Source organism: Gymnogyps californianus, chromosome 18 (assembly GCF_018139145.2).
Source record: "Gymnogyps californianus isolate 813 chromosome 18, ASM1813914v2, whole genome shotgun sequence".
In the NCBI taxonomy this organism is placed as follows: Eukaryota; Metazoa; Chordata; class Aves; order Accipitriformes; family Cathartidae; genus Gymnogyps; species Gymnogyps californianus.
This window is the reverse complement of record NC_059488.1, coordinates 9,103,681-9,127,258: the sequence shown is the minus strand read 5'-3', so window position 1 is coordinate 9,127,258 and position 23,578 is coordinate 9,103,681. Positions and strand designations below refer to the sequence as shown.

The 23,578-nt window shown below is 47.7% G+C and overlaps 1 protein-coding gene across 1 annotated transcript in view; it reads right to left on the bottom strand.

Annotated features, from left to right (window-relative positions):
- Positions 1–15,398: 15,398 nt before the first annotated feature.
- COL5A1 (collagen type V alpha 1 chain) overlaps positions 15,399–23,578 on the bottom strand; it is a 181,551-nt gene continuing 173,371 nt past the window's right edge. Inside the window, 2 exon segments of the mRNA XM_050907940.1 lie at positions 15,399–18,167; positions 20,973–21,206. Coding sequence (XP_050763897.1) covers positions 18,021–18,167; positions 20,973–21,206 — 381 coding nt within the window. The 3' untranslated portion in view covers positions 15,399–18,020.

Here is a 23,578-nt window from a genome sequence, read left to right as displayed (position 1 = left end):
CCCCAGAACTCTAGTAGTGCCCTGGGCACAGTATACATATGTTTCCTCCTGCGTGTTCAGGTTTTATCATATAGACGGTGTCGGGGATGATGCTGTGATGGCAGATACAGCTCAGCCACTGGGCATGGACCATAGCACATCCAGAAAGTTTAACTTTTTATAACTACTGTTGGTATTTCAAAGAGCTCATGGGGAATCTACTCACGCAGTGCAAGACAAGGTGTTGAAATTATCAGTGCTTTAAAGATGCCTTTGCTATCTTAAGATTTCCTTAAGAAGTCTCACGGTAGTTTTCTTAAAAGGAGCTGAAGATAACAGGGAAATGGTAGAAAGGTAGAAAAGGGAAAGGAGAAATCAATGTTTGCCTGTAGGCAGAGCACAAGGGAAGTCAGGCAGGCAGGGGGACACTTTCACAAGCATCCACACATATTAAAAGCTTGTGTCCCAGTGGCTTTCATACAAAGTTGAGCAAACACCTTTGAAAAGGAGATCCATACATCCCAGCAGGCACCAATACCTCTGTCCCTTTGCCTCTCTGGAGACTGTCCACCGTTAGCTGCCCTGTTTCTCAGCCCCCTGCTCCAAGGAGCTGTGGATGCACAGAAAGAAATGCACGTGTGAAGGTAGAAACCAAGGACTTCTTAGTTTTGGATGACGTGCTTGATGTGCCATTGGGGTGACCCACGGTTACGGCTTTCATGTTGCCTTTAAAGCAGCTGCAAGCACAAAGCTATAATGCTTCGTGGCAATAAGCAGGGCTGTAATGAACCTGAGAAAAGAAAAGAAAAGGTCACCACGCCCTTGCCTGTTAACGTGGCCCTGCAGAAAGACCCAGTGACTAATTAAAACTGTGGGCTTCGCAGCCAGGAATACTAATCCTTACATCTGTACTGGCTGTAATTATCTACCTCTGTGTGCTTCTTCATGAAGGGGAAAAACAACCCATATTCAATCTAATTGGCTTAATTTTTATAACTTAACTTATGGCTTAATTAATAGATCTCCCCTGAGATCTATTTCTAAAACAATTTGGACTGTTCTTTCAATATCCTTTTCTTATATCCTTATGATCATCTCATTCATTCTAATTTGGAAAGAGGCCCCATGAAAGAATGAAAAAAACCCTGAGTTTCTTTTGTTTTATGTAGTGCACGATGTGAATTTCCTGACAGCAAGACTTCTGGGTCTCCTCCTAAGCAATCCTTTATTTTTTTATTCCTGACTAGGAATAAAAACTACATTTTTAAGGGAGAATATGAACAACAAGAGCAGCAGCACTCCAATGTTTGTGGTGGAGTCTTCTCAATTTTAAAATCCAGATAGGCTATTTTTGTAAATGAAAAGTTCAGCTTCCAAGAGGAATAAATTCATTCGCACGCAGGAGGTCTGACCGGTCTCTCCCTGCCCTCTAGTCTGTTAATCTCAGGCTCCCGTTCTCCGAGCACTCCAAACCCTCCAGAAATACCCCTAAAAACATGGAGTTTGCAAAGGGTTTTAGTCTTTCTCCTTCTCAGTTTGGACTTTAATTATTAAAGACAAAAGGAAAAAAAAAAAAAGTGAGAGCTTTGAGATTTATAGCATCCAATAAAGGCTCTGTACACAGTGATTTACACAGCCACGGCAGTGGTCTGACTCCAGGAAGAAAAATGTGTGGGACTGTATGATTTATGAACACCCACCTGGCATTTTCAAAATTCTTATAGCAGCAAACTATCAGGTCAATAACTCTGTTAGTGATCACCGCTGGGCGTTAGGTCAGGTAACAGACCCATAACATACACTTTTGTGCATGTTTATTTACTTTTTTAAATCACATTACCATCAATACTTAGCAAGGACATGCTATGGGCCGTAGACATAGGGGTATGTACCTGCAGATTCCTGATCACGGCTTTAGGCTTGTTTTCATGGCCAGCTGCATGAAAGCCATCAAAACCAAGTCTTTATTTTGGCTATTTCAGCTTCCCAGGGTGAAGTCTCTGTGGCTGCAGGTGCTGACCCCAGCCCCGAGACTCACCAGCAGACGGGGAGCTGGTGAATGATGCCAGCGGGCTAGATTTTACAGGTGCCTAAATCACTTTTAAAATTCTGGTCTAAAAGTGTGATTCATTTCTTCTCTCTTCAGTTATCTCAAGGTGAAGCAACTGGTTTCAGGTGTGCTTTTGAACTGGAGTCCCTCAGTTCAGCAGGGGAAGGAAGCAACTTCTGAAAGCATTTGGTCCCACCTGTCTGAGGAGACTGGAAACAAACACCAGCACACGATGCCTATGCCAAAAAGGGTGCATTCCCTTTTTAATCAATTCCACAATGTTTCCGTACCCTTGCTGTATAGGAAACCACATCTGGGAGTGTCACACTAGTAAATAATAGCAGAGGGAAAGAATAATTTAGTGTGCAAGGCATGGGAGCTAAGAACTGTTTCCAGCGAAGAATTGAAAAGCAATGGGGAGCTGATGAAGATGAACAGGGAGGAAGGCTGACTCGGACAGAGGTGTGATGGTGTGGAGGAGACATGGGGGATGTTGAAGGAGGAGGAGGGCAAAGAGCCCCTAATTTCTCTTGCCCTCTGTGGTGATGGGCAAGAGACCCATTCCCTGGAAATACACACTTCTGCAAGCACCCCGGTTCCCTGGAGCTGGAGCGATGACAAGTTACGGCATGTGAGAGACCTTTAAAACATATTGATATTTATGGGATGTCATTTCATTTGCAAGCCGTTACAGCAAACCTCAAGCTGGGCACAAAGCTGAGCACCGTAACGCTCTCTCCTCCTGCTTCTTTTCCCTTTCCCCCACCCCTCCTGAAATACAAAGCACGCCTTAGTGCCGAAATATATATAGCCAGCCTAAAAGCAACGGAATAAATGAGTCAGCAGCATCTGAGTTCAGTAATGACATAACTCCTTCGAGCAAAAGACAGTGAGAACTACATGCTATAGTTAAGCTCTGAAATATCAGCCCCATGCCGATGGTCCCTCTCCAAAGGAATATTTCATTTTGTTTTCTTGGAGGGAAGCGAGCGCTGCTGGTCCTGCCAGCGTCGACGCGGGGCGGAAGCTCACCGGCGAGGACAGATGGACCCGGCCGTGAGTCACGGCGGGGAGGCTCCTCGCGGCAGACGGCGAGAGGGAAAAACAACTCCACGGCGTGGCAATCTGCCTGTCTCCCCATCCGCGCCAGCAAAGCATGGGCGAAGCTGTGCAGGAGCAGCCCCCGCGAGCCGCCCGGCCCCCTCGCTGGCTGCACCCCAGGGGCACGGACCCCACTGCCCCCCTGACTCAGGATGCCCAGGAAAGGAGCCAGGACAGGTCCTTGCACGGTCCTTGGAGGGAGACTCCTCCAGGGTGGCTGGAAGATGGGCTGCTCTCAGCCCTTGTCTGCAGCGCTGGATCCAGCCCTGGAGCTTCAACCAGAGGAAATTGTCCCAGAAAGCGTGGGGAAGATGATAAAAAAGTCATTTAGCGCTGTGCTGGGGTATGCGCACGCAGGGGGAAAGGTGCGGGGGAAGAGGTAATCAGTTAGAAATGATTTTTAGCAGAAGTTTCTTGATCGTTAGCATATCAATTAAATTTTTAATAAACGAGGTTCCTCGTTCCTCCACCCTGGAAAATCACACCACTTCTTTGGTTCAGTGAAAAGGGCTGCCCTGGGGGGATGTGGTTCTTCCAGCCGATATAGTCATTAAATTCAGCATAAGAAATAGGTTCCTCTGACAAACACTTTTGGTGGCTGAAGTCCCCCCCGAATCGCTGGGATCCTGTCTGCAGGGCAATCCAGCCCTCTGCAGCTCAAGGCCCAGCTCCCTTCTCAGGATAATCTCCTTTTTTTATTTATTTTATTTTGTCGCTGGCATTTATGTGTTGTTTGGTGGATTTTATTTTTCCATAAGAAAACATGACTGGGTAAAAACTCAGCAGGGATAATAGATGCTTTATAGGTGCCAAAACCGAAATATCAGCAGATGCTACACAGGAACTAAAGGTGTTAAAGAGCTTCCGCTGCTCTTGTGCTCCTCAGGAAGCGCCGTTCCTTCCCTCTCTCCGCAACTCTATTTAGTGAATGAGACTGTAGTTTTCTCATGCAGTATTTCATACAGAAGACTCCAGTTACTAACCAAGGATGTGCACTAAGGCAGAGGAGATCTCTTCCTCAGTCTCAGAGAAAAATAGCTTTGGATAAAATAGATTCCTTTGCTCCTTAAAGCCTTTTATTTCACACAGGTGGCTCCTCCAGCCTTTCCAGGCAGACAGTACAGATGATTACGTATTGTTTCTCCTCACTACTATTCTTGCCACAGGCTCAGAAATATCTCCTGGATGCGACACCAGTTGTAAAGGGCTAAGCCGAAACCTAAGCTTTGGACAGGCCACGGGATTGATGAATTCAGCATTGGCCCTGGCCTGGTGGGACTTGTAAGCTCCTATAATTTCATTTTTCCTGCTGTGATTTACGACACAAGGTGCAAGGCCCTGCTTGTGTTATTTTTGAGGAAGGCGCTGGGGGATTGCAAAGAGCTTTGCACTTTGGGACCAAATTGACAGGGAAAAAGAAAACTGCACTAACGTCAGCGGCAGCAAATTGCGAGACGCCACGCAGCTTCGCAGAAAGAAGGGACATGGAAATTTCTCACCAAGTATCTTAGAGTTGTTGATGGCAACGAAAATACTAATCTTTTCTTGATTGCCTGTCAACCAAAATTATTCATCCTGGGTGAGCAGATATTTGCAAGTATTTCATTGGTATTTAAACATATGGGCAGAGGATCCATCACAGTGATAAATGAATCTCGACAGATTTAGAAAATCAGCTACACCCCAAATTTGGACAGGGACCGGGAACTTCTTCTCATCTTTGGGGGAGCTGGAGCCTCCTCACCTCTGTGCACCACATCGCAAGAGAAACCTGCCCTGCGGCAGGCGCCTGCGAAGCAGAGCCCATCGCAGGCGGGAGATGCAGCTGGGGCTCTCTGCCGTCACAGCCAAAGGGGGTCGGGGACCACCAGGACCCCGTGGTCTGGACAGCAGTAAGTAAATTAACAAGTAAAACCAATACAAATGGAAAGAGATGTTTATCCCCTGTGGCATCCCACGCAACCTCTGTCACCGCTGGACCTCCTGAACATCCTCCTCCTTGATTAGTATAGACCTGGGAGGCGATTCACCTCCACACGCTCTTGTTCTGGAAGCCTGGCTCTGAAAAACAAGGGGAGCAGTGAGAGCCCCGTCACAGCCAGGAACCGTGGGGCTGGGGACGCCTGGGTGCTTCTCCCTGCACCCTTCATCATCCCCAAACGAGCCGATAAAAATGCAACTCTATGTCCTGCGTACGGGAACGAAGCCCACGGATCTGATCCTCACCTGGTGCAACGGGACACGGAGCCGCTGGCGTCAACAGAGCATCAGTGCTCCGCACCAGCCGGGGAGAAGTCCAAGACTGGCTTTATTGAGTGCGGTCGAGAAAGCATCTTTATGCCATCCTCTCTATAAATCATCTATACAGCGCCTATAAATCTCATCAGTCAAAGGAGGCAATACTAAATGATTTATTTTTACAGCTGGCTGAAAGGTTTTCCTTGAAGCATCTCTTTTAGGAGAAAATGGGCTTTTAACAATAGGGACATCTAGCAAAGTTTCTCATTTTGAAAAGTTTCTCATCCAGAAAAGAGCCATTTCTGAAGATTTCTGGATTTTTGAACGATGAAAATTGAATATTTTGTCTTAGGTTTTCTCCCTCTTCCCCACAAGAAAAGGGACAAATGTATTTCAACCCCATTTCATTTTTCATTATTAGTTATGCTCAGGCTTCTACCACATCGGGGACGCATTACAGGGCATCCATAGCATTACACGATACACAAAAATCTCTGACCCAAGAAGTGTACAGTCAGGCTTGAAATATAACGGATGAATTGTGAGAAAAGAAAACAGGTAGAAAAAGTTGCAGACTTGGAAAGGGTGACGGGCTAGGACCCAACCATGCATTTAGTCCCTTTATCCACCTCAAACTCCTTGTGCCCTTGACCGAGTCATTTAAACCATCCTCTCCCCAGCTGCTGCCAGAAGGGCTAAGGCTGTTACTCACATCGCCTGCAGACTCATTCTTGCTCCCGTAGCTTCTGTCTCTCTTTCCTTGTCCGCGCGTTGGCCCCTATTTTCAGCCAAAGTCTTTCAGGGCTGCTGCAATAAACGATAATAGTAACTATATAATGAGATTCCCACTTCCCCCCACCTTCATTTTATTTTTCAGGCTTGATTACTGAACTCATATTTCCTCCAGATAATTTACACTATCTTGGCTGCAAACAAATGGGCAGTTTATTATCTGCAATTGGCCTCTGCAAGAGGGCTGTGGCTGTTCTTGTACTGATGGATTTGAGCTGTGTTTTTTTTTTTTTACCTCTGAATGATATTTCTAAGCCCTTTCCCGGGCGAGGAGAGATAGTGCATTTGTTATTGATAGAATTTCCATTTAAATTGAGGATGTTGCTCAGTGCAACACGTGTACCAGTTAAATGAGACTCTTTCCTCCAGCAAAAGGCAGCAAATTATATGAAGGGAAAAAAAAAAAAAAATGTTGGGAAGGGGAGGGGGGAAAGGGAAAAATCACAAAACTTAATATGAAATCCAGCCGGATATATGCCTGCAATAAAACATCTAGATCTTAATAAGGCTGTGGGTAAAGCTTGGATTACATGCCCAGCTTTATATGCTATCTGCTATTCAGCAGCTGCTTCCCTTGAAAGCTCCTTTCTCTGCTTGCCAATCCGATTAGCTCTCTAGAAAATTAGAAACAAAACAACATGAAATCTTATGCTTTTAAAAAATAAATAGAAACGCAGCCATGAGAAGGGGGTTGGATCAGCCCCAGAAAAGCCTTTTCAAGTGGATAATGACTCCATGGGACAGACATTTCAGGTGGATTTCCTTTTAGTCACAAATTGTTATTTGTACTGGCAATTAAAGGGAGGGATCCACTGAACAGTAGGAAAATGCCTCCTGATGGGGTCTGCGAGTCCTTCCCAGCCCTTCCCCCAGGCAGCAGAAAGAAGGCTCCAGAGCAGCAAGAGGAGGATGAGTCTGCTCTCCTCCATGGCCACACACCTCCAGCTCTGGAGTGACGCCTGGGCTGGGCAGCCTCTCGCGAGCAGATTAAGGGGGTCCCGATCCCCCCCACTCAGCTGGAGCCACCCGGGCTCTCCTCCTGAGTTAAAAAGCACCACCACAAACCAGACCCTGCAGCTCTGCCCTTGCAACGTGCGGCGTCCCATCGGGTCCCATACTGCAGCCCCCAGCATGGGGTTTGGGCTAATCCAGAGTTCGGGTCTAGGACGCTGAGCCCACTTGCTTCAGCAAACCGAAGTCAGGCAGATGTAACTGGTGGCCTGAAGATGCTCCTGTCTCTGTTGACTGGCAGCCCTGGATAACAGGCAGTGGTTATCCACAGCACAGAGGGTGTAAGAGGCAGCTCAGTCTGCCATGGGTGGTTTCTAGCCACGAGGACCCTGTGCTACCCGGTGGGATGGCTCATCTCCACCGCCCTCAGCTGCTTTCTATTTCTAAGCAGAAGGGGGAAAAAAATAAAAAAAAAAAAAGCCTTGCAGTGAGCCAGCCTTGCTGACTGCATCTGATCAGCTCCGGGCAGCTGGGGCAGGATCTGGTGGACATATGCATGCCAGCCCAAGTCCCATCATCCTGCCAAGTAGAAAATACCCATGCAAACCACCTTAATCCCTGCAAAAAAGTGGAAACCAGCCTGCATCTGCTCCAGAAATGCCCTCAGGCACGGGCTCAACTGGCCAGGCTGTCCCTGCTCTGGGTGCTGGGGACAAAGGAGGGACATCGGGACCGTAAAGCTGCTTTCTAGGACTAATGTGCTGAGCCATGTCTCTGTGCCGGGCTGGTTTGTTCCTCCCAGGCAGCACAGGATCCATGAGATCGGCTCTTTTTTTGCCATTTGCAGGGTCACCTCTAAGTCTAAATCACAGGTGTGAAGTAATCAGCTCCATATTGTACGTTGGCGGTTGCTACAGGAGAAGAAATGATTAATTTATCACCCGTTCCAAGATCTGAAGTAAGAAAGATAGAAAGAGAAAGAGAGAAGGAAAAGAAAGAAGAGGAGGAAAAAAACCTCAGAATAGTTCTGCCCGAGCTGCACAGGAGCATTATTTACGGTCCAAAACTTCCACAACCATCTGAATGTAAAGCAGAATCACATCATCGATAACATTGTGCCCTGATCAGAGGGAAAAGACATCCGAGAAGGGAGAGGAGGGAAATGGCATATTTTCAGCTAGCTGGGGAGATTGCAAAGGGATTTTAATTCCAAAGATGCTGAACAAATTGCAGATGAGACCCTATAAGAATAAATAGTGTCTGCTCATAGATCAGCACAACTTGATTTTCTCCCCTTTAAGTGCAACGGTATCAATCTTTAGAGGGGAGGGAGTGAAAAAATCAAGGTGGCAAATGAATTATTCCTCATACCTTTCTCCTTCCACAGGAGAAAAAAAAACCCCTTACACTCTCACAGCATGAACTAGGCATGCTGCTTTGCTGGGCAGACAGGCTTTGGCAGAAGCAGTAACTGAAATGCAAAGCAGGAAAGAAAATGGGGTGGGAGGAAGAAGGTATTTATATACAATAAATATTTAATACTGCTTAGTGTTTCCTCCTGAAGAAACTTATAGCAGGGATTAATTTTTACACATTCTGCCTGCTCCGCTAACGCCCTTCAGCAAGGTTAATCTTTGCCTGATGCAAGTTTGAAAATTAAATCCACTGTGGTGTACAAACTTCCTGTGTAGTTTGATTCAATTTCTTTCATTTGCCACCAAAATGATATATGCATTTTGCATTCACAAACGCTTCTTCTTAGAGCAGATAATTCATGAATAGATGCTCCCCTCCTTCCTTCTCCCCCTCTCTCCCTGTTGTGTATCTTAATTAACGTTTCAAGTCTGGCAGCTTTTTGATTTCCGTTTCAACAGGGTCTCTGATCAGCCTGCTTGAAAGGAAAACCTTAAAGAGGGACAATTTTTTTCTTGTGGCTGCTCCTGCTTTCTTCTGAAATTCAACATCGCGTTGGTAGCAGCAAGGAGCAGCTCCGGGCTGGGGTCCGACCTGCAGCAGAGATGCTTCAGCTCTCGAGGAGATGGGGGCTGACGGGAGGCACTTTTCCAACCCAGGCTTCTGTCTGGGAGTCCCCAGCAGACATTTGGACGTGAATTATCATTTAAATCCTGAAGAGACCAAACTCTTTACTGCAGGTATGTGTGGACAGGAGACCACCCGTGGCGGAGGGACCCCACTAGCAGGTCACGGTCCCTGCTCAGCTGCCCAGGGGAAGTTTTTGCACTTCAAAAAGCACAGTCAGTGCATCTTTTCCCTCTGGGTTCCCAAGCAATGGCACAATTGCAGCAGTCCCCATCCCTGGGGCTGCAGGGCAGCGCTGCAGCCCGCCATCCGCCTTTTGCAGGGCTGGGGTCATGGCTTGGCCATGCTAGGGGATGTCCCCAAGGTCAGGCTAGCAGTCAGCACCAACACAATGCTCACCCAACACAGTTACTCTCTTGAGCACCCTGGGGTGCTCAGGGAAGGGTCCCCTGGGTGCAGCCCATGGCTCTACCCTGCCTGAGCTAAGGAAATGGAGAAAAAGGAAAATTTGCTGAGCTAAGGAGCAGCTGAAAAAAAGCCACGCACAGTGCAGAAAATTTTCTGCAAAGAACACCACCTTGTTGTCAAATTAACATATTAATAATTAGGCAGAACGAGAATGTTAAGTCCCAACGCAGGGCCCGAAGATGGCACGTGTGCTCTCTGTCTTCAGCTGTGTCGAGCAGCGATTCCAGGGGTGCCTCTGAGCGTGACAGCCTGAGCCTTACAAGATGTAATTTCAGCACTTCAGAGCTCTCTTAGTTATGCATCTCTTAAAAAACAAGCATGTTGGCTTCTCTCTGAAGGAGAAAAACAGCTTCTTCTTCAGGGTTTTCCTGCGTTTGATTTCTTTGGGGTGTTTATTTTTGCTCTGGGCTATTTAAGAAAACCCATTAAATAAAAGCATAAACTGCTAAGTTTTGTTTGCTATGAAAGTAGAAACACACAGGGCCTGTCTGAACTATTGAGTTTGTGCCTCTGGAGAAAATCACTTTGCACCATGGTGCCCCAGGATGGAAAAAATCTGCAGCCAGAGAAGTTACAAGGAATAAATGAAATGGCAATAGGTACCATAAAAAAAAACCTACAGCACATTACCACTCCCCTTGCTTTAGAGATCAAAAGCAAAACCAGCTGTCAGTGCTGTGCCTTGCGGAAAACCCAGCAAGACCCCCAAATCCAGCAGGCTGATTACGTGCCCAGAGAAGATGCTGGTACTGAAGCTCTCCTTGATGCGATAGGCGACCGCCATTTCCCCCAGCTAGAAGCACTGAGGGAAGGATGAGTTAAGAGTAAATTATTTCCGAGGCTGTAACGATCCAAAGCATTGCTCCACGGTGCTTTTACAGGATAATCCTGGTGGACCAGAGCTCGGCGCTGGTGGTTTTGCAGTGACAATCCTCAGTCAGTTGCTAACTGCGGCACAGCATGCTGCTCCTCTGAAGGAGAGATGGAGACCAGCCCGGGGGAAGCACTACAGACCTATTGCGCATCCCGGATACTTGGCTGTAAAGCACTGAATGCCAGGGCTGGTATTCAAGCTTTGTGTTTTCCTGTTATTGCTCAAGTCACGAAGCTGCACTTTTGTACTCTCAAGTGTCAGTAGTGCCTCCTGGTTGAAATCAGAGCTTGGATTAAGTCAGGTGCCTTGAAAAGCATTAAAGCTCTGCGGTTTTGGGCCATTGCGTAATGGCAGGAGAGCGGCACCGGTTAAACAGCGACTGACAGATGTTGAGAACATCAGCCCAGGTTGGCTTCAAAGGTTGCTCTTGCCTGAAAGTAAGAAAAATACATGGAAAGAAAACAGAAAGGAAGGAAAAAACAGAAGTCCCTGCTGCAGTGACACGATGATTTATGGGTAATTATGATAAAACATTGCTTCCCACCTGCTGCGCTGTCGCACTATGCAGCACGGCATAGCAGAAGGGAAAACGGAGCAAAAAGGGAGAGCAGAAGAGGTGGCTGTGTCGGAGGAGCTCAGGTTCAGCCCTCAGCAGCCCCAGGCGGCTGCAGGGCCGCATCCTGCCCCACCACCCGCTGCAGCGCTGGGCAGAGCCCATGCACGGGCTGCCCGGCCGGGTGAAACACAACTTTTCTCTGGAGGGAAAGGGTCGGGTCACACAGCACTGGCAGGAGCCGGAATTGTTGAGTATTACAGAGAATGAGCACAGCAGACAGCCCTCGCACCGATAATTCCTGTTGCTACTGCAAGCTGAGACATCGCTGAGCATTTCCAGCCACACTGCGGGTGAAGGTCCTGGGCACCGCTGCTGCCGCAGACCGGAGCCTTCACCCGAACCCCGGCAGAGGAGGGGACGCGATGCTCTTGGCAGAGGGACACAAGGCTTGCAGTGCCAGCGCACACAAGAATCAGCCTGATACGGCTCACTGCTGCGGCAGCGGTCTGTCCTGCTCAGATCACCCATGTTAAAAAAAAAAATATTTAAAAATCTGGAAATTGCCCGTCTGGTGGAGTGCCTGGCTGGCAGGAAAGCCAGAGCAGTGAATTTGCAGTGGCACAGTTCCTGTGCAAGGTGTTAAGAGAGAGGGGATACATTTGACTTGCACTGTATTAGCTTTTGCTGGAGACTCTGCAGCTTAATTTACAGGTGATGGTGAACTGCCAGGAGGCATTTCCAGCTCACTTGTTCTTTCTCATAGAAAGTCATGCAGAGATTTGGGGTTTTTTTCCCCCAGAGCTGTGGGTCAGATCACTTCTAGTCTTTTGATTGAGACATTAATAAAAAAACCAAGTCCAACCAGGCCCGGCTGGGGAGAAGATGCTGGAGAAAAAGCAGCTGAACAATGAAAATCGCTCTAGCTTGCCTTGTATGCTGTGAAAGCCTCACTCTACCCAACGCTTTACATATTCTCTTCGTGCTAAGGCACATTCCTCTCCTCTTCTCATTATAGCCTCCCACTTTGTCTTGCTGTTTCTCTCTTTCCAGGAGAGCGTTAGTTGCACAAAGGAAGCCCAATACTTAGTATAAAACACCCATTCACAGTTTTTCTTCTAGGTTGTTTGCCCAAACTCACCTAGACCATAGGGAAGAAATGCCCAGGATCTAGTCTCTAAATTTAATCATAGCCAACACCTCTTTTTTAGCCATTTTTATTTTTACTAGTCTCATGTAAACGTGGGATTTAAGGAGCTGGGAGAAGCATCACTTTGAGAGATGATAATAGTAGAGCAGGGTGCATCCCAACCGAAGCTGTTGTGTCTTGCAGAGAGCAAACGGTGTGATCACGGTGTGTCCCCACATGGCACAGATTAGACTGGGAGCGGTACAGAGCAGACTGGGAGCAGAGCTGTGCCTCCCCGGCATGCTGCACCCCCCGGCCCGGGCTGTGGACCCCGGCCCCCTTCCCCACCGGCTCCGAGGAGGAGCAGGAACGCATCCATCACCATCAGCACAGCCCCAGGTCCAAAGCACAACTAGAGGGAGCTGCATTTTGGAAAAGCTCCTTTGCACCACGCCGGGCGGGTGCTGCCACGCTGGCAGCAGGGCTGGCAGATGGCGAGCCCCTGGCTCCGTCCCAGCCTGCCCCCGCGCACCGGCTGCTCCCGCACAGCCCTGGCCAGGAGGCACCCACACCAGCGCTTCATCCCCTGCGAGCGATGGGTGCACGAGGCCGTGCTCCCTGTGGCCTCCTGTCCCACAGGTAACCTCTCAGTGGGGTCTCAGGTGGCTAATACATGGCTGAGCTTACGCTGCAGGCTCTTTTCTCTGCCCCACTGCCTACTCTTACAAACCACGTAGGAATGTGCTTTTTTAGGGACAGCCACTGCTCCACCAGCTGAAGCAAACCAAGAGACTCCAATATAAAAGACAGGGAGCCAACAGACACACAGCTAGCATGAGGACCCGGGCCCCTTCCTCTGGAACAGGGCTAAAAAATAAACCAAGAAGGAATAATTCCCATTTTACTGGCAGAAATCAAGTCACACAGCAATTCATGTTTTACCTTAGGAAACAGCCAGGAAGCAAACATACACATCCTCACGCCTGGGTCAGCTCAGGTAACTGGATAGGAAAAACCTCTTCAGGCTTCACCTTCTTTCTTAAGACACAGAAGTGCGTAAATCCCAGCCTAGTTAAGCCCCTGCCTGTTAGAAAAAAAATCACAGGCAGAGCAAAGCAGACACTGGTAGCACTGCAGCCTTACGGCTTCCCCTGCCCCGGCTGGCTCAGCTGCTTTTAAAGGCTGTTGGAAACGCAACTGGGCTCAGCCGCACTCGGTTAACTCTCATTCCCCAAGTTGTACCAGGGGTGGGTGCTGCTCTGTTCCCCCCAGGGCTGGGGTGGGTGCTCAGCTCAGTCCTCTTGCTCTCCTTGCTGCATCCCGAGGTTTGAGCTGCTGACCCGGCCCTTGGGCACCATCCCCGAGGCGGGGGAGGCAGCCGCTGCGCTGGGGCCGTGCTCGGGCAAAGCCCCTGGGGTGTGCGTGAGTGTGGGTTGAGCAGTCCCATCCTCAACCCGTCCTCAGAGCAAAACTGAGCTGTCTTGGGTGCTCACGCTCTGTTTCGATCATCTGCTGCTTTCTGTTGCGGATCTTGCAAAAATCACCTTCCGGATTTCACCTGGCAGACACGGTTACTGCATTGTAGCTCTAGCACCAAATCATGGACTTTACGTTACACAAAAATAGGTGAAAAATATGCCATGGCTTCTGCGTCTGGCAGCTCTGGAAACAGTCAAATCCTCGCTCAGATCTCTGCTTTTTCCTAATGGCAGATCAAAGCTCCTCTGGGCTATGAGACCCTGAGGCATTTGCTAGAAGTGTTTGCTGCAGCCAGCAATGATCCAGTGCAAATCACAACTGGCATGTCAGCACGGACGAGGTTAGTGTCACCTTGAAGCATCATCAGGATCCAAGTTAAATCTTTCTAGCCAGGTCTAAATAATTCAGGCTATTTTCCCCCTAGTTTCTTCCTGCAGCTGTGGTACCTCTGCATTTCTGGGGTCCATTTGGATGAAGATTTGGCCATAATACCCCAAGATTTTCCAAAACGACTCCTACAAGCCAATTATATACTTAGACTAAAGGACTTTGGCTCCTTATCTGAACATCTCTCTCAATCTGAGATCTACCGCTAATTGCAGCCAAAGAATGAAGGGGAGAGGCTGATGGGACACACAACTCGGCATGGTCAATGCAAAGCTTTGTGCATAGAGGTGGGTTTGTGCACACGCGTGTTTGTACTGCACGTACCTGCTGTGTTGCAAATAAGGACACATTTTCAAGGTGCAGGCATCTTCTTGAACCTGCAAACCAGCAGCACCAACCGAATGATCTTTGCAAGAAGCCCCTGAGAACCAGAGCGATGCAAATCCAGCAGCAGAGGCTGGCGTTGGCAGGCAGATGCGTGCAGTTTCTTACAGTGGTTTCCAGAGGAGCCGTCATCGTCTTGCATGTCCCTGGAGTGAAACCCGCAGGAGGCAAGGAGGAGAGGATGAGCAAAGCATCCCCCACATTGCTTCCCCCAGCACGTCCATGCAGCAGTGCCCTGGGGCCGAGACACTGAGTTTGGGGGTCGAGGAGCTCACCAAGAAGCTGGAGAAATGGTTTGTTTCCTGAATCCATCTCAGGGTGAGAAGATCAGCTAAAGCAAAGGCTGCGGTGCCAAGCAAAGACTCCTCAGGTGCCATTGCCGCTGGGGTGGAGAAGGTGGAGAGCCGGTGGGCGCCTGATCTTCTTGTCCAGATCCCAGCCACTGAAATCCCCAGGTTGGATTTCTGCACTGTTGGGTCGACTGGAGTTTCTGACTGAGAAAAAAAAAAGATTCCAGGCCTGGAAGTTCTCGTTCTGATGGGTTTGGGTTATTATTTTACAGTATATATTACCTTTAAAGCACTTTCACTGCTCCTCTGATGAACTCTTCAGGCTCCACTGAGCAGAGGGTCGTGGGGAAATCACGCTGCAATCAACTTCAAGAAGACATTCACATCACGTTGGTTTAGGTGGAAACAGTAAACTTGATTTATTGAAAAAAATCTATTACATTTATTCCTTTATTACACAGGTTTAAAATATTTAAAAATAGCTCTTATGGGCATTACACTTAAATTTTATGACATGTTTATTGGACTTTGAAGAAATGTACAATATGTCATTTGACACTATATTTTAAAAAGGGCCTTATGTACTAAAATTTTTTTCCATAGGTTTTATTTTTCTTATCAACATTTGTTCAAGTCATATATATTAAGGGAGGAGGGAAATAAAATTACACAAAAAGAATGTCTGCAAATACAAGTAGTAATTTTATTGCAATATACCGTAGCTAAGTGGTCTGGGGAAATTGGAACAGTTTGGAGCTCAGTACAATTACAACGCTGTGGAATTCAACAGAGGAATTTTTTTTTTATTATTAAAGCAAAGAAATAAAAGGAAAAATAAAAGAAAAAAGCTCCTTTGATGAAAATTTATAACAGAATCACATGACCTAGACAGACGCACACGTGTGTACATACATCAATATATGGCTTTTCTCTTGCAAAGAGGAAAGTGCAACCTTTTCTGACCTTCCCACTGTTCCTGAACAAGGCTCTTGCCAAGGTGACTGAGAAGCTGAATTCTCCTATATATTATTATATACTCCTTTTCACTGCTTTGCTGCTGGAGTCTGCAGTTTTTAGGGTAGCACCTTTTTTTTTTTTTTCCTCCCCCAAGTGGAAAAAAAAAAATATGAGAGAACACAACAGGAGAGAGACGGATGGACACGGCTCTCCCAGACCGAAAAGCACCACGCGGCATCACCGCTCCCTCCAGCATGGCTTTGCCTCCCTTCCTCGGATGCTGCTGCTCTCTGCTTGGGAAGGAGGGGGGAAAAGACATCATATATAGGCTTTTCTTCACAGTAAATGTGATGTCTTTTCCGTTATGGTGAAAGACCCCCCCTTGGCTCAAGCATTGCTGTAATACTCCAGGCCAAATAATAATTAAAAAAACACCCTGCAACATCTATTTTTCCAGCCAAGAGATCTAAACAAGGAAAACGGCCAGGGAGAAAACAAACAAACGGAAAAAGAAGATGGTGTCAAGCAGGTTGCGAGCCGAAAACGCTGCATGGAAAAAAAAAAAGCCATCCTGGCAGAGCCACCGTGGGAAGACCAAGAAAATTGCAGACTCCCGGGAGCGCTCGGCGGGCAGGCACCCACACGGCTTCAGCATCGCGTCAGGACATCCAACAGATACATAAATTAGCACCACAAACATTCAGCGACTGAGTACAATCTGGTATGGTTACCACCGTATAAAATGCATGAATAGTCTTGGGAAAAAAAAAAAAAAAAAAGAAAAAAGATGTAAGCATATTTAATACTTTTTCTACACGGGCCGTATAAGCTACCGCAATACAATTAAGGAAAGGAGTGGGTCTTCTACATAACAAATATGAAGGGTGGCATGCATTTATAATCAAAGGCTGTAGCAAAAGCCTGCAGTCTGTGTTGAAAGTGGCTAAAAAGCAAAGGCTGGTGGGAGATTGGCCAATGGCAGGGTATCACCAGTGTTGTATTAAAGTTATTCAAATAGATAGCACCACAGAGACACGTAAAAATAAAAAGCACCTTTTTTTTTTTCTCCTTTTTTTTTTTTTTACATTTTCTATTCAAAGAGGACAAATGGATTTCCCCTGCCACTGCAATCTGCCGCTGGGAATGGATTTTTTTTTTTTTATTTTAAAAGAATGCTGAAGGAAAAAAAAGAAGAATTAATTTAAAACATATATGTTAAGGTAAGCAAGTGCATAAAAAGGCAGAGACTCAAAGCAGATCCTGCTTTTAGATCAGGGTTTTGTAGAAATCTTGTTAAAAAGCGGCTTTAATTTCCTTCTTTTGAAGCGAATCATTCCAAAAGGCATCTGTGGCTCGGGGGGCGGGTTTGCCACTCATTGGGCCCTCATCCTGCAAAGACTCGTGCCTGGGCATAACTCCAAGCCCCTCCAGATCCAGGCTTGGGGTTGGGAAGAGGCAGGAGCGGTGGGGACGTGAGCCGCAGTCTTCATTCCCAGGTGGATGCTTGGCTGGGATGGTGGTGGGAAGGATGGTGGTTTTAATACAGACAGGGTCACATGCATGTTTTGAAGCCAGAAACATTTAAACATTTAAAATAATATACAATACAAATATTTACTTACAAACATACAAAAATATAAGCACCTTTAATACATGGGAAAGAGATGCCCAGTGTGACTTCTAGCTATCAAATTCACGGGGTTAAATTTTGTAAAACACAGAATTACACGATTCAATGGAGAAATTAAAAATTCTGGAAATGGCCATGACATCTACTTGCTAGAACCGATCCAAATCTCGTGGAAGTCAATGAAATGCCTCCGATGAGCTTCGGCAGGGTTTGGATTGGAGCCAGGACTGCTGGGACTTCAACGTCAAGCTGAACACAGGAGTTTCAAGTTTTTTCCATTTTTCCTTAGGGACACACACACACACACAAACTAATGTATAGAGAAGCGCTTGGTATCGCTTCACGGCAAGAAGAAGAAGTCTTTGATGGCGGTAGGGTCTGCTCGGTGGCCGTGGAGCAGCAGCGGTGGGAGCAGCGGTGGCAGCAGCGTGGGGACAGGTCTCCGGGCCACGCGTGCGGCGGTCGGTCATGCGATTCTGCGTCTGTCGCGGGAACGGTACTCTCAGTCGGCGGTTCGGTACGTGTGGGTGCGGTGGCGCAGAGGAACTCGGGCAAAATGAGGAACAAAACAAAACGGAAAAAAATAACCCATCGCTGTCCAGTTTCAGAACGTGCATGTGACAAGGAATTCTTTTTTTCTTTTTTTTTTTTTTAATTAATTAAATGGCGCAATGAGGTTACGAGGTTGCTCATTTGGAGACTAGTTTTCAGGTGGCTCTTAGCCCATGAAGCAAGCTGGTCCCACCTCGAATCCAAATTTCTGTGATGCTTCTCCGAAGTCATTGAACATGATGTCGACTATAGGTACTTGCTCTACTTTGGGCGTGTTGATTTCCAGGATAGTCTTCTGATAGCCCTTCTTTGCCTGATGGGGAGAAGAGGGAGAGAGAGCAGCTCTGATCATGCCTCCAACCCAACAACAGCAAGTTAGCGTGAATGAGCATTCACCCGTCAGCTGGGAATACGGTGACGATCTTGCCCAGGCATTTTCTGAGCTGAATTAGAGGCACCCAGCACCCAAACACGCATTTACCCTGCAGATTTAGCAGACATGCTCTCAAGTGGGATGGTGACCACGGAGCAAACCCCTGGGAGATGACTGTCCTGAGCCCAGACTTTGGAGCACAAGTAGCTGCTGCCACGCAGATCAAAAGACACCAACTCTGCTGTCAGCACATCTCAGAGCTGGAACAGGAGCCTGGTAAAATTGTTGTGGCTGTGGTATAGTTGTTTTGCCTCCCCGAGGACACGCTGGGGTTGTTGAGCAAATGCGAGCGATTTAATTTGAATATATTAGTTTGACTATTACCCAAGCGCTACCGAAAAGATCACATTTAAAGTTTGATGGAATTCACAAGGTGATGTTGTCTTTTTATCGTGCCTGGTAGCCATACAGTTATTTCTGAAATATAAATAATTATTAGAGGAGCAGAAGTGCACCCGAGGGCATACAAAGCTGCACAAACAAGCGAATTTATGGAGCAGCTTTTGGCTCTACCTTACCCTCTGATTTGTGTGTCTCAGAAGAATAGGCTATATCACAGCTACTGAGAAAGGGCTGTAAGATCAGGAAAAACACATTCAAATAACGGCCTGAACATTAGTCCTGGAGATCCGCTGGCGCCAGCAGCAGCCTCCATCACGGCCGGAGCATGGGTCCTACCAGGACCTCTGCGGCAACGCTCTATCAGGCAGCCCAACCTCATTTTTCACATAGTAGGGCTCAATCTTAAATATCCTGCCTGTGGTTCAGGAAGGATGACCTACTGGGGTACCAGAGACGGTACAGAAGTACAGGAGATGCAGAGCCTCTTTCTGCAAGGGTGCAATAAGCTCCCTTGGCATATTTTACCTCCTTTTTGTAGCCTGCAGGAACATCTCTAGCAGAGAGGAAGGACTGGGGCACGCCAGTTTGGACGTGATGCCCAAAACTCTGAGCCAGATGAGGGCTCTGTGCCCCACCATCGCACCGGGGCTCGTTCAGCCTCTCCTGGTGCTCCCGCACCGCGGGTGCCTGTTGCTCCTGCTGCTTTAGTTCTTGCCACAGTCGTTTATGTGCAACACTGAGACTGGCTGTGCTAACAGCCGCCTGTGAAAAGCAACCAAGCAAATAAACTCAAAGGAGCTACAGCCCTCTTTCCATGCAAATATCCCTCGTTAGGGAGAGGAATGCAGGGCACCGGCGCCAAATTACTTAAACAAAAAGGGTTTTCAGCAAGCACATCTGCCTTAAAATGTGCAACGTGTCATCTTGCAGCATCCCTGAGACTTAAGAAGGGAAAGGGAAGAGAATGCACTTTTTTTACCAAGGACACACTGTGTTAGCAGGAGATACGAAGTACTTGAGGATAAACTTCCCCACGTGGCTTCTGAGTGTTTCCAGAAGCGGGATGGATGCCCTTTCCCTCTCTGCAAGAGTGTTAAAAGAAGTGATTCTAATCTGATTTTTCTCATTGCTCCTATAGTAAAAAACGTGTGTGTGCCAGAACAGAACCACTTTCATCATCTCAAATTATGTGGAGGGCTTTTTCTGTCAAACATCTCAATCTTTCCATCCCGTAGGCTTCAAGTACTGCAGTTGCAGAGGGTGAGAATTATGCATGCTTTTGCACCAGCAAGCTGGGTCTCAAATTAAATGCAAGCAGCACCTGCTTTGCCAAATTTTTAGCTCCTAAGGGCAGATTTTTCAGAGCTCAATCCCGAGTCAGGCATCCAACAGAAAGAGGCAGAAGCAAAGGGAGGACGCTGGGCCCCTTTGGAAACTCTGGCGGTTGCTCGCGGCCAAAGCGAAGGTGAAGAGCAGTGTGGGCTGCGTGAGGAGGGCTGCAGTGCAACGCCTGCTTCTGCACTCTGGGCAAAAAAGTCATGGGGAACAGAGCTAGAGAGGAAGATGCTAAAGGTTGCATTTGAAATGCAAGCAAGGATGCAAACATCTGTCTCCTGCATCCCGTAGCATCATCTCATCTGGCTACACAGAGTCAGACCTTGCTTTGGTTTGTCCTTTCCCAAGGGCAGAGGCAGCTCCCTGTGAGGAGCAGGGGCTTGCAAGCACAAAGCAAACCCAAGTGCTGTGCTGGGGCTCTTCTGGCAGCTCAGGGGACGCTGGGCTGGAGCTGGGGCACCCCCATGACCAGCACAGCCCAGAGCCCTCCTGGGGCTGCACGCAGCAGTGTGCCGCAAAAAAACCCCAACCAACCCAATGCCAAAGCCTTAATGCTTTGCCTCCAACGTCTCCTGAAAGCAGTTAAAAAAATTATTATCAAAGCCTGCAAAACTCACACACAACTAGGTCTCGTGACTCACCTCTCCCCATATGAATAAACAGAGTAAGAGCAAAGGCGAGGGGGGACATCTAAAAGCAACTGGTATTTTTAGGCAGGTCCCTTCCTTTACGCAAAGCCAGCAATAAAGCAGATTAATCTGGTTCCCAGAGGTGCTGCAGCCTCCCCTGACCTTGAGTGGAATCGTGTATTCCCAGCATAGGGAAGAGCAAGCTCGACGTCTCCCAGGCTGGTGACAACCCTCAAACCAACTACATCAACAGGCATAGGAAATTTGGAGGCAATTTGCTCCAAAGCAGACAGTGCTGGACAACCAGGGGAGGGGGACAAACACCTCCAGCACAGACCCCTTTTGCAGGGACTGGCCGAGACCAGCTCTGCCCACGTACCGCGCAGCCGTCGAGGGCGGCTCGGATGTAGGGGTTGTTGTCGTAGGACATCTCCTCATCGTTGGAGCCCAGGAAGCGGATGGCCTTGTCGTAGCTGTCGGTGGTGGCGTCGTGCCAGGCTACGGACTGGTAGCAGTTGTAGGTGATGTTCTGGTGGGCCGAGGCGCTCAGGAGCCGGAGGAAAGTCATCTGCACCACTCCGATGGGGTTCCCGTCCGAATCCACGTAGGAGAGCTATGAGAAGTGGAGAAGGGGAAACACTGGGCAGTGAGGGGCAATGCAACACGTTTGGGGGGCTCTGAGGACCACCAGTCTCACCCATCTTTATTATCCTGTGCATGGGGCTCAGTCTCACCACCCCACTGGGGTGCAGACACTGCTCCTGCCACGCTACGGGCACGGGGCTGCTCTGGTTCTCCTGCGGCCAGGGCATGGCTACCAAGGGCAGTTTATTTCTCCTGCTGGTTGTGAGCTAAAAAAATAAGGCTAATGCAGGGTAAGAGGAGAAAGGAAGGGGGGTTTCAGCCCTGGTTGCAAAGAGGTGCAGTGCTAAGCAAATTTAGGGATATATGTCTCAAGTTTAAGCCAATACTGAACATACTTCTCCAGCTTTTGAAGAGAAGAGAAAGCAGATTTCTGTAAGGGTTTGGGGCTTTACTTTTCTGTCCTGTTTGACATGATTTTCTGACTGCTGTGGGTATTTTGTTCTGCACACACTGGGGTATTTCCCGTTCATTTTTCCTGGGCACCAATGCACTGGCTTTTAAGCAATCTTTGCGCTTAATCTGCCGCAATCCTGTTCACGCTGATAAGGACTCCGTGCTGCCCTGGTCAGCAAGGCTATGCTCAGTTAAAGGGAAAACGCATTTGCTGCCCTTAGGGCATGTCATGAAACAGAGCTGCACTGGCACAGGGATTTGCTCCACTCCGCACATCAGGCTCCTTTTCTCCCTCGGAGAACGGTATCTAGAAATATATTTCTGCAAAACACCATTTATTGAAATCCACTTCAGCACCTAGGGGATTCAGGACTTTCTGGGACTTTCTCTCATACCCCACCAAGGAAGCAAATGCACAGCGGGACAGCTAGTTTGCATGTATAAACTAATTGTACTTCAGGGGGCATCTCCAGCCATGGCCATGCTACCAGAGCTGCTGCTGGTTACTGTCCTCTATGGACAGTGGGTTTCTTTAGAAATGACCAGGAGAAAAATACAGGCACGCAAACAGCGTAGTGTTCTTCGAGGTACCACGAAACATCGGTGCAAGCTGCAAACAGTAGAAGAGATTCATAACCAGACAATAAAATCACGAGTAAAAAGATAATAAAAATAAATAAATATACCAACCGGTTGTCAGGATACCGTTGCACTGTCCTCCTGAGAGTTAAATATGACTGACCATGAGAGAGCCACGCATGCCAGGAGGAGAGCTGCCAGAAAACCACCAGGACGTGGAAGGAAGGGGACACAATAATGCTGACTACTTGGCACACACCCAATGACACACGGCACTACTGATATGCAGGACCCGCTTCTCTTATTTGTTCTTATTTCAAATCAGTGCTTGGTTTGGGAACCTACCTGCTTGTTACGGGGTCTCAGTTACTGTTCTGCCTCTGCAGATTGCATGAAGACCTGTCCCAGCTTTGCAACTGGAGCCACTGGGAACTGGTTGTGTGCATAAGGCCTGCTCATGGGAACACGGTTTTGCAAAAATCGATCCTTTCCTATTTTCTCTGTGGTAGTATTTCCCTGTAGCAGATGCCATATGGCTATGAGGGATAACAGGACAGGATGGGTGGCAGGCCTTGTTAGAGCTGCTGGGAATTGTGTGTAACACACAGAGAAGGAAAGCAGAGTCCAGAAGAAAACATCTGCAACCCTTTTATCCCTCTAAATGCTGTTTGGCTGCATCCTAAGAAATGGTAAGAAATCAGCTCCAAGTACTCTGTGTCATTGATTAATGACAGTGCAGAAGCATCAAAACAAGACAGTTTCTTTGTATTTCATATTTACTATGTCCTTCTTACTTTAGATATCCCTGAGGAAAGGCAAGCATCTTCACGGCTGCGTACCTCGTGCAAGCGCTGAGATTCATACGGAGCCCCCCACATTCTCGGCAGCGCTGAGCAGCCAGGTGGAAATCTTCCCCTCGGCTTTGGGGATCCCCAGGGGCTCAGCCCCCCCAGACACCGTGCTCAGGCTGCATGGAAAGACACTAGGGACATTCTCCATGGAGTAAGAGCAGCAACGCTGCACCCAGGGGGGAACTCAAACTCATTCATCCCGCCCATCTACACACAGATTTCAACTGATCTTGGATCCAGGCAAATGTCTCCCCAATTTACCAATCTCATGGTTCCAAGTATTGACTGGGGCAAAATGAGAGGTATTTAAAAATAAAATAAAATAAAAAAAAAAAAAATCAAACTTTACTTTTGTGGCTTGTGTGTTTAACAGTTTTGTGGTTTGCTTAGGCAGGTCTTCTACGTGCTGGTGGTTTTTTTCCAAACAGAAAATGCAGGACAGGTAAAAAAGCAAGAAAATAGCAACACAGAAAGATGGAACAAAGGGCTCCGAGTAGCACTGAAATTCCTATTTAGA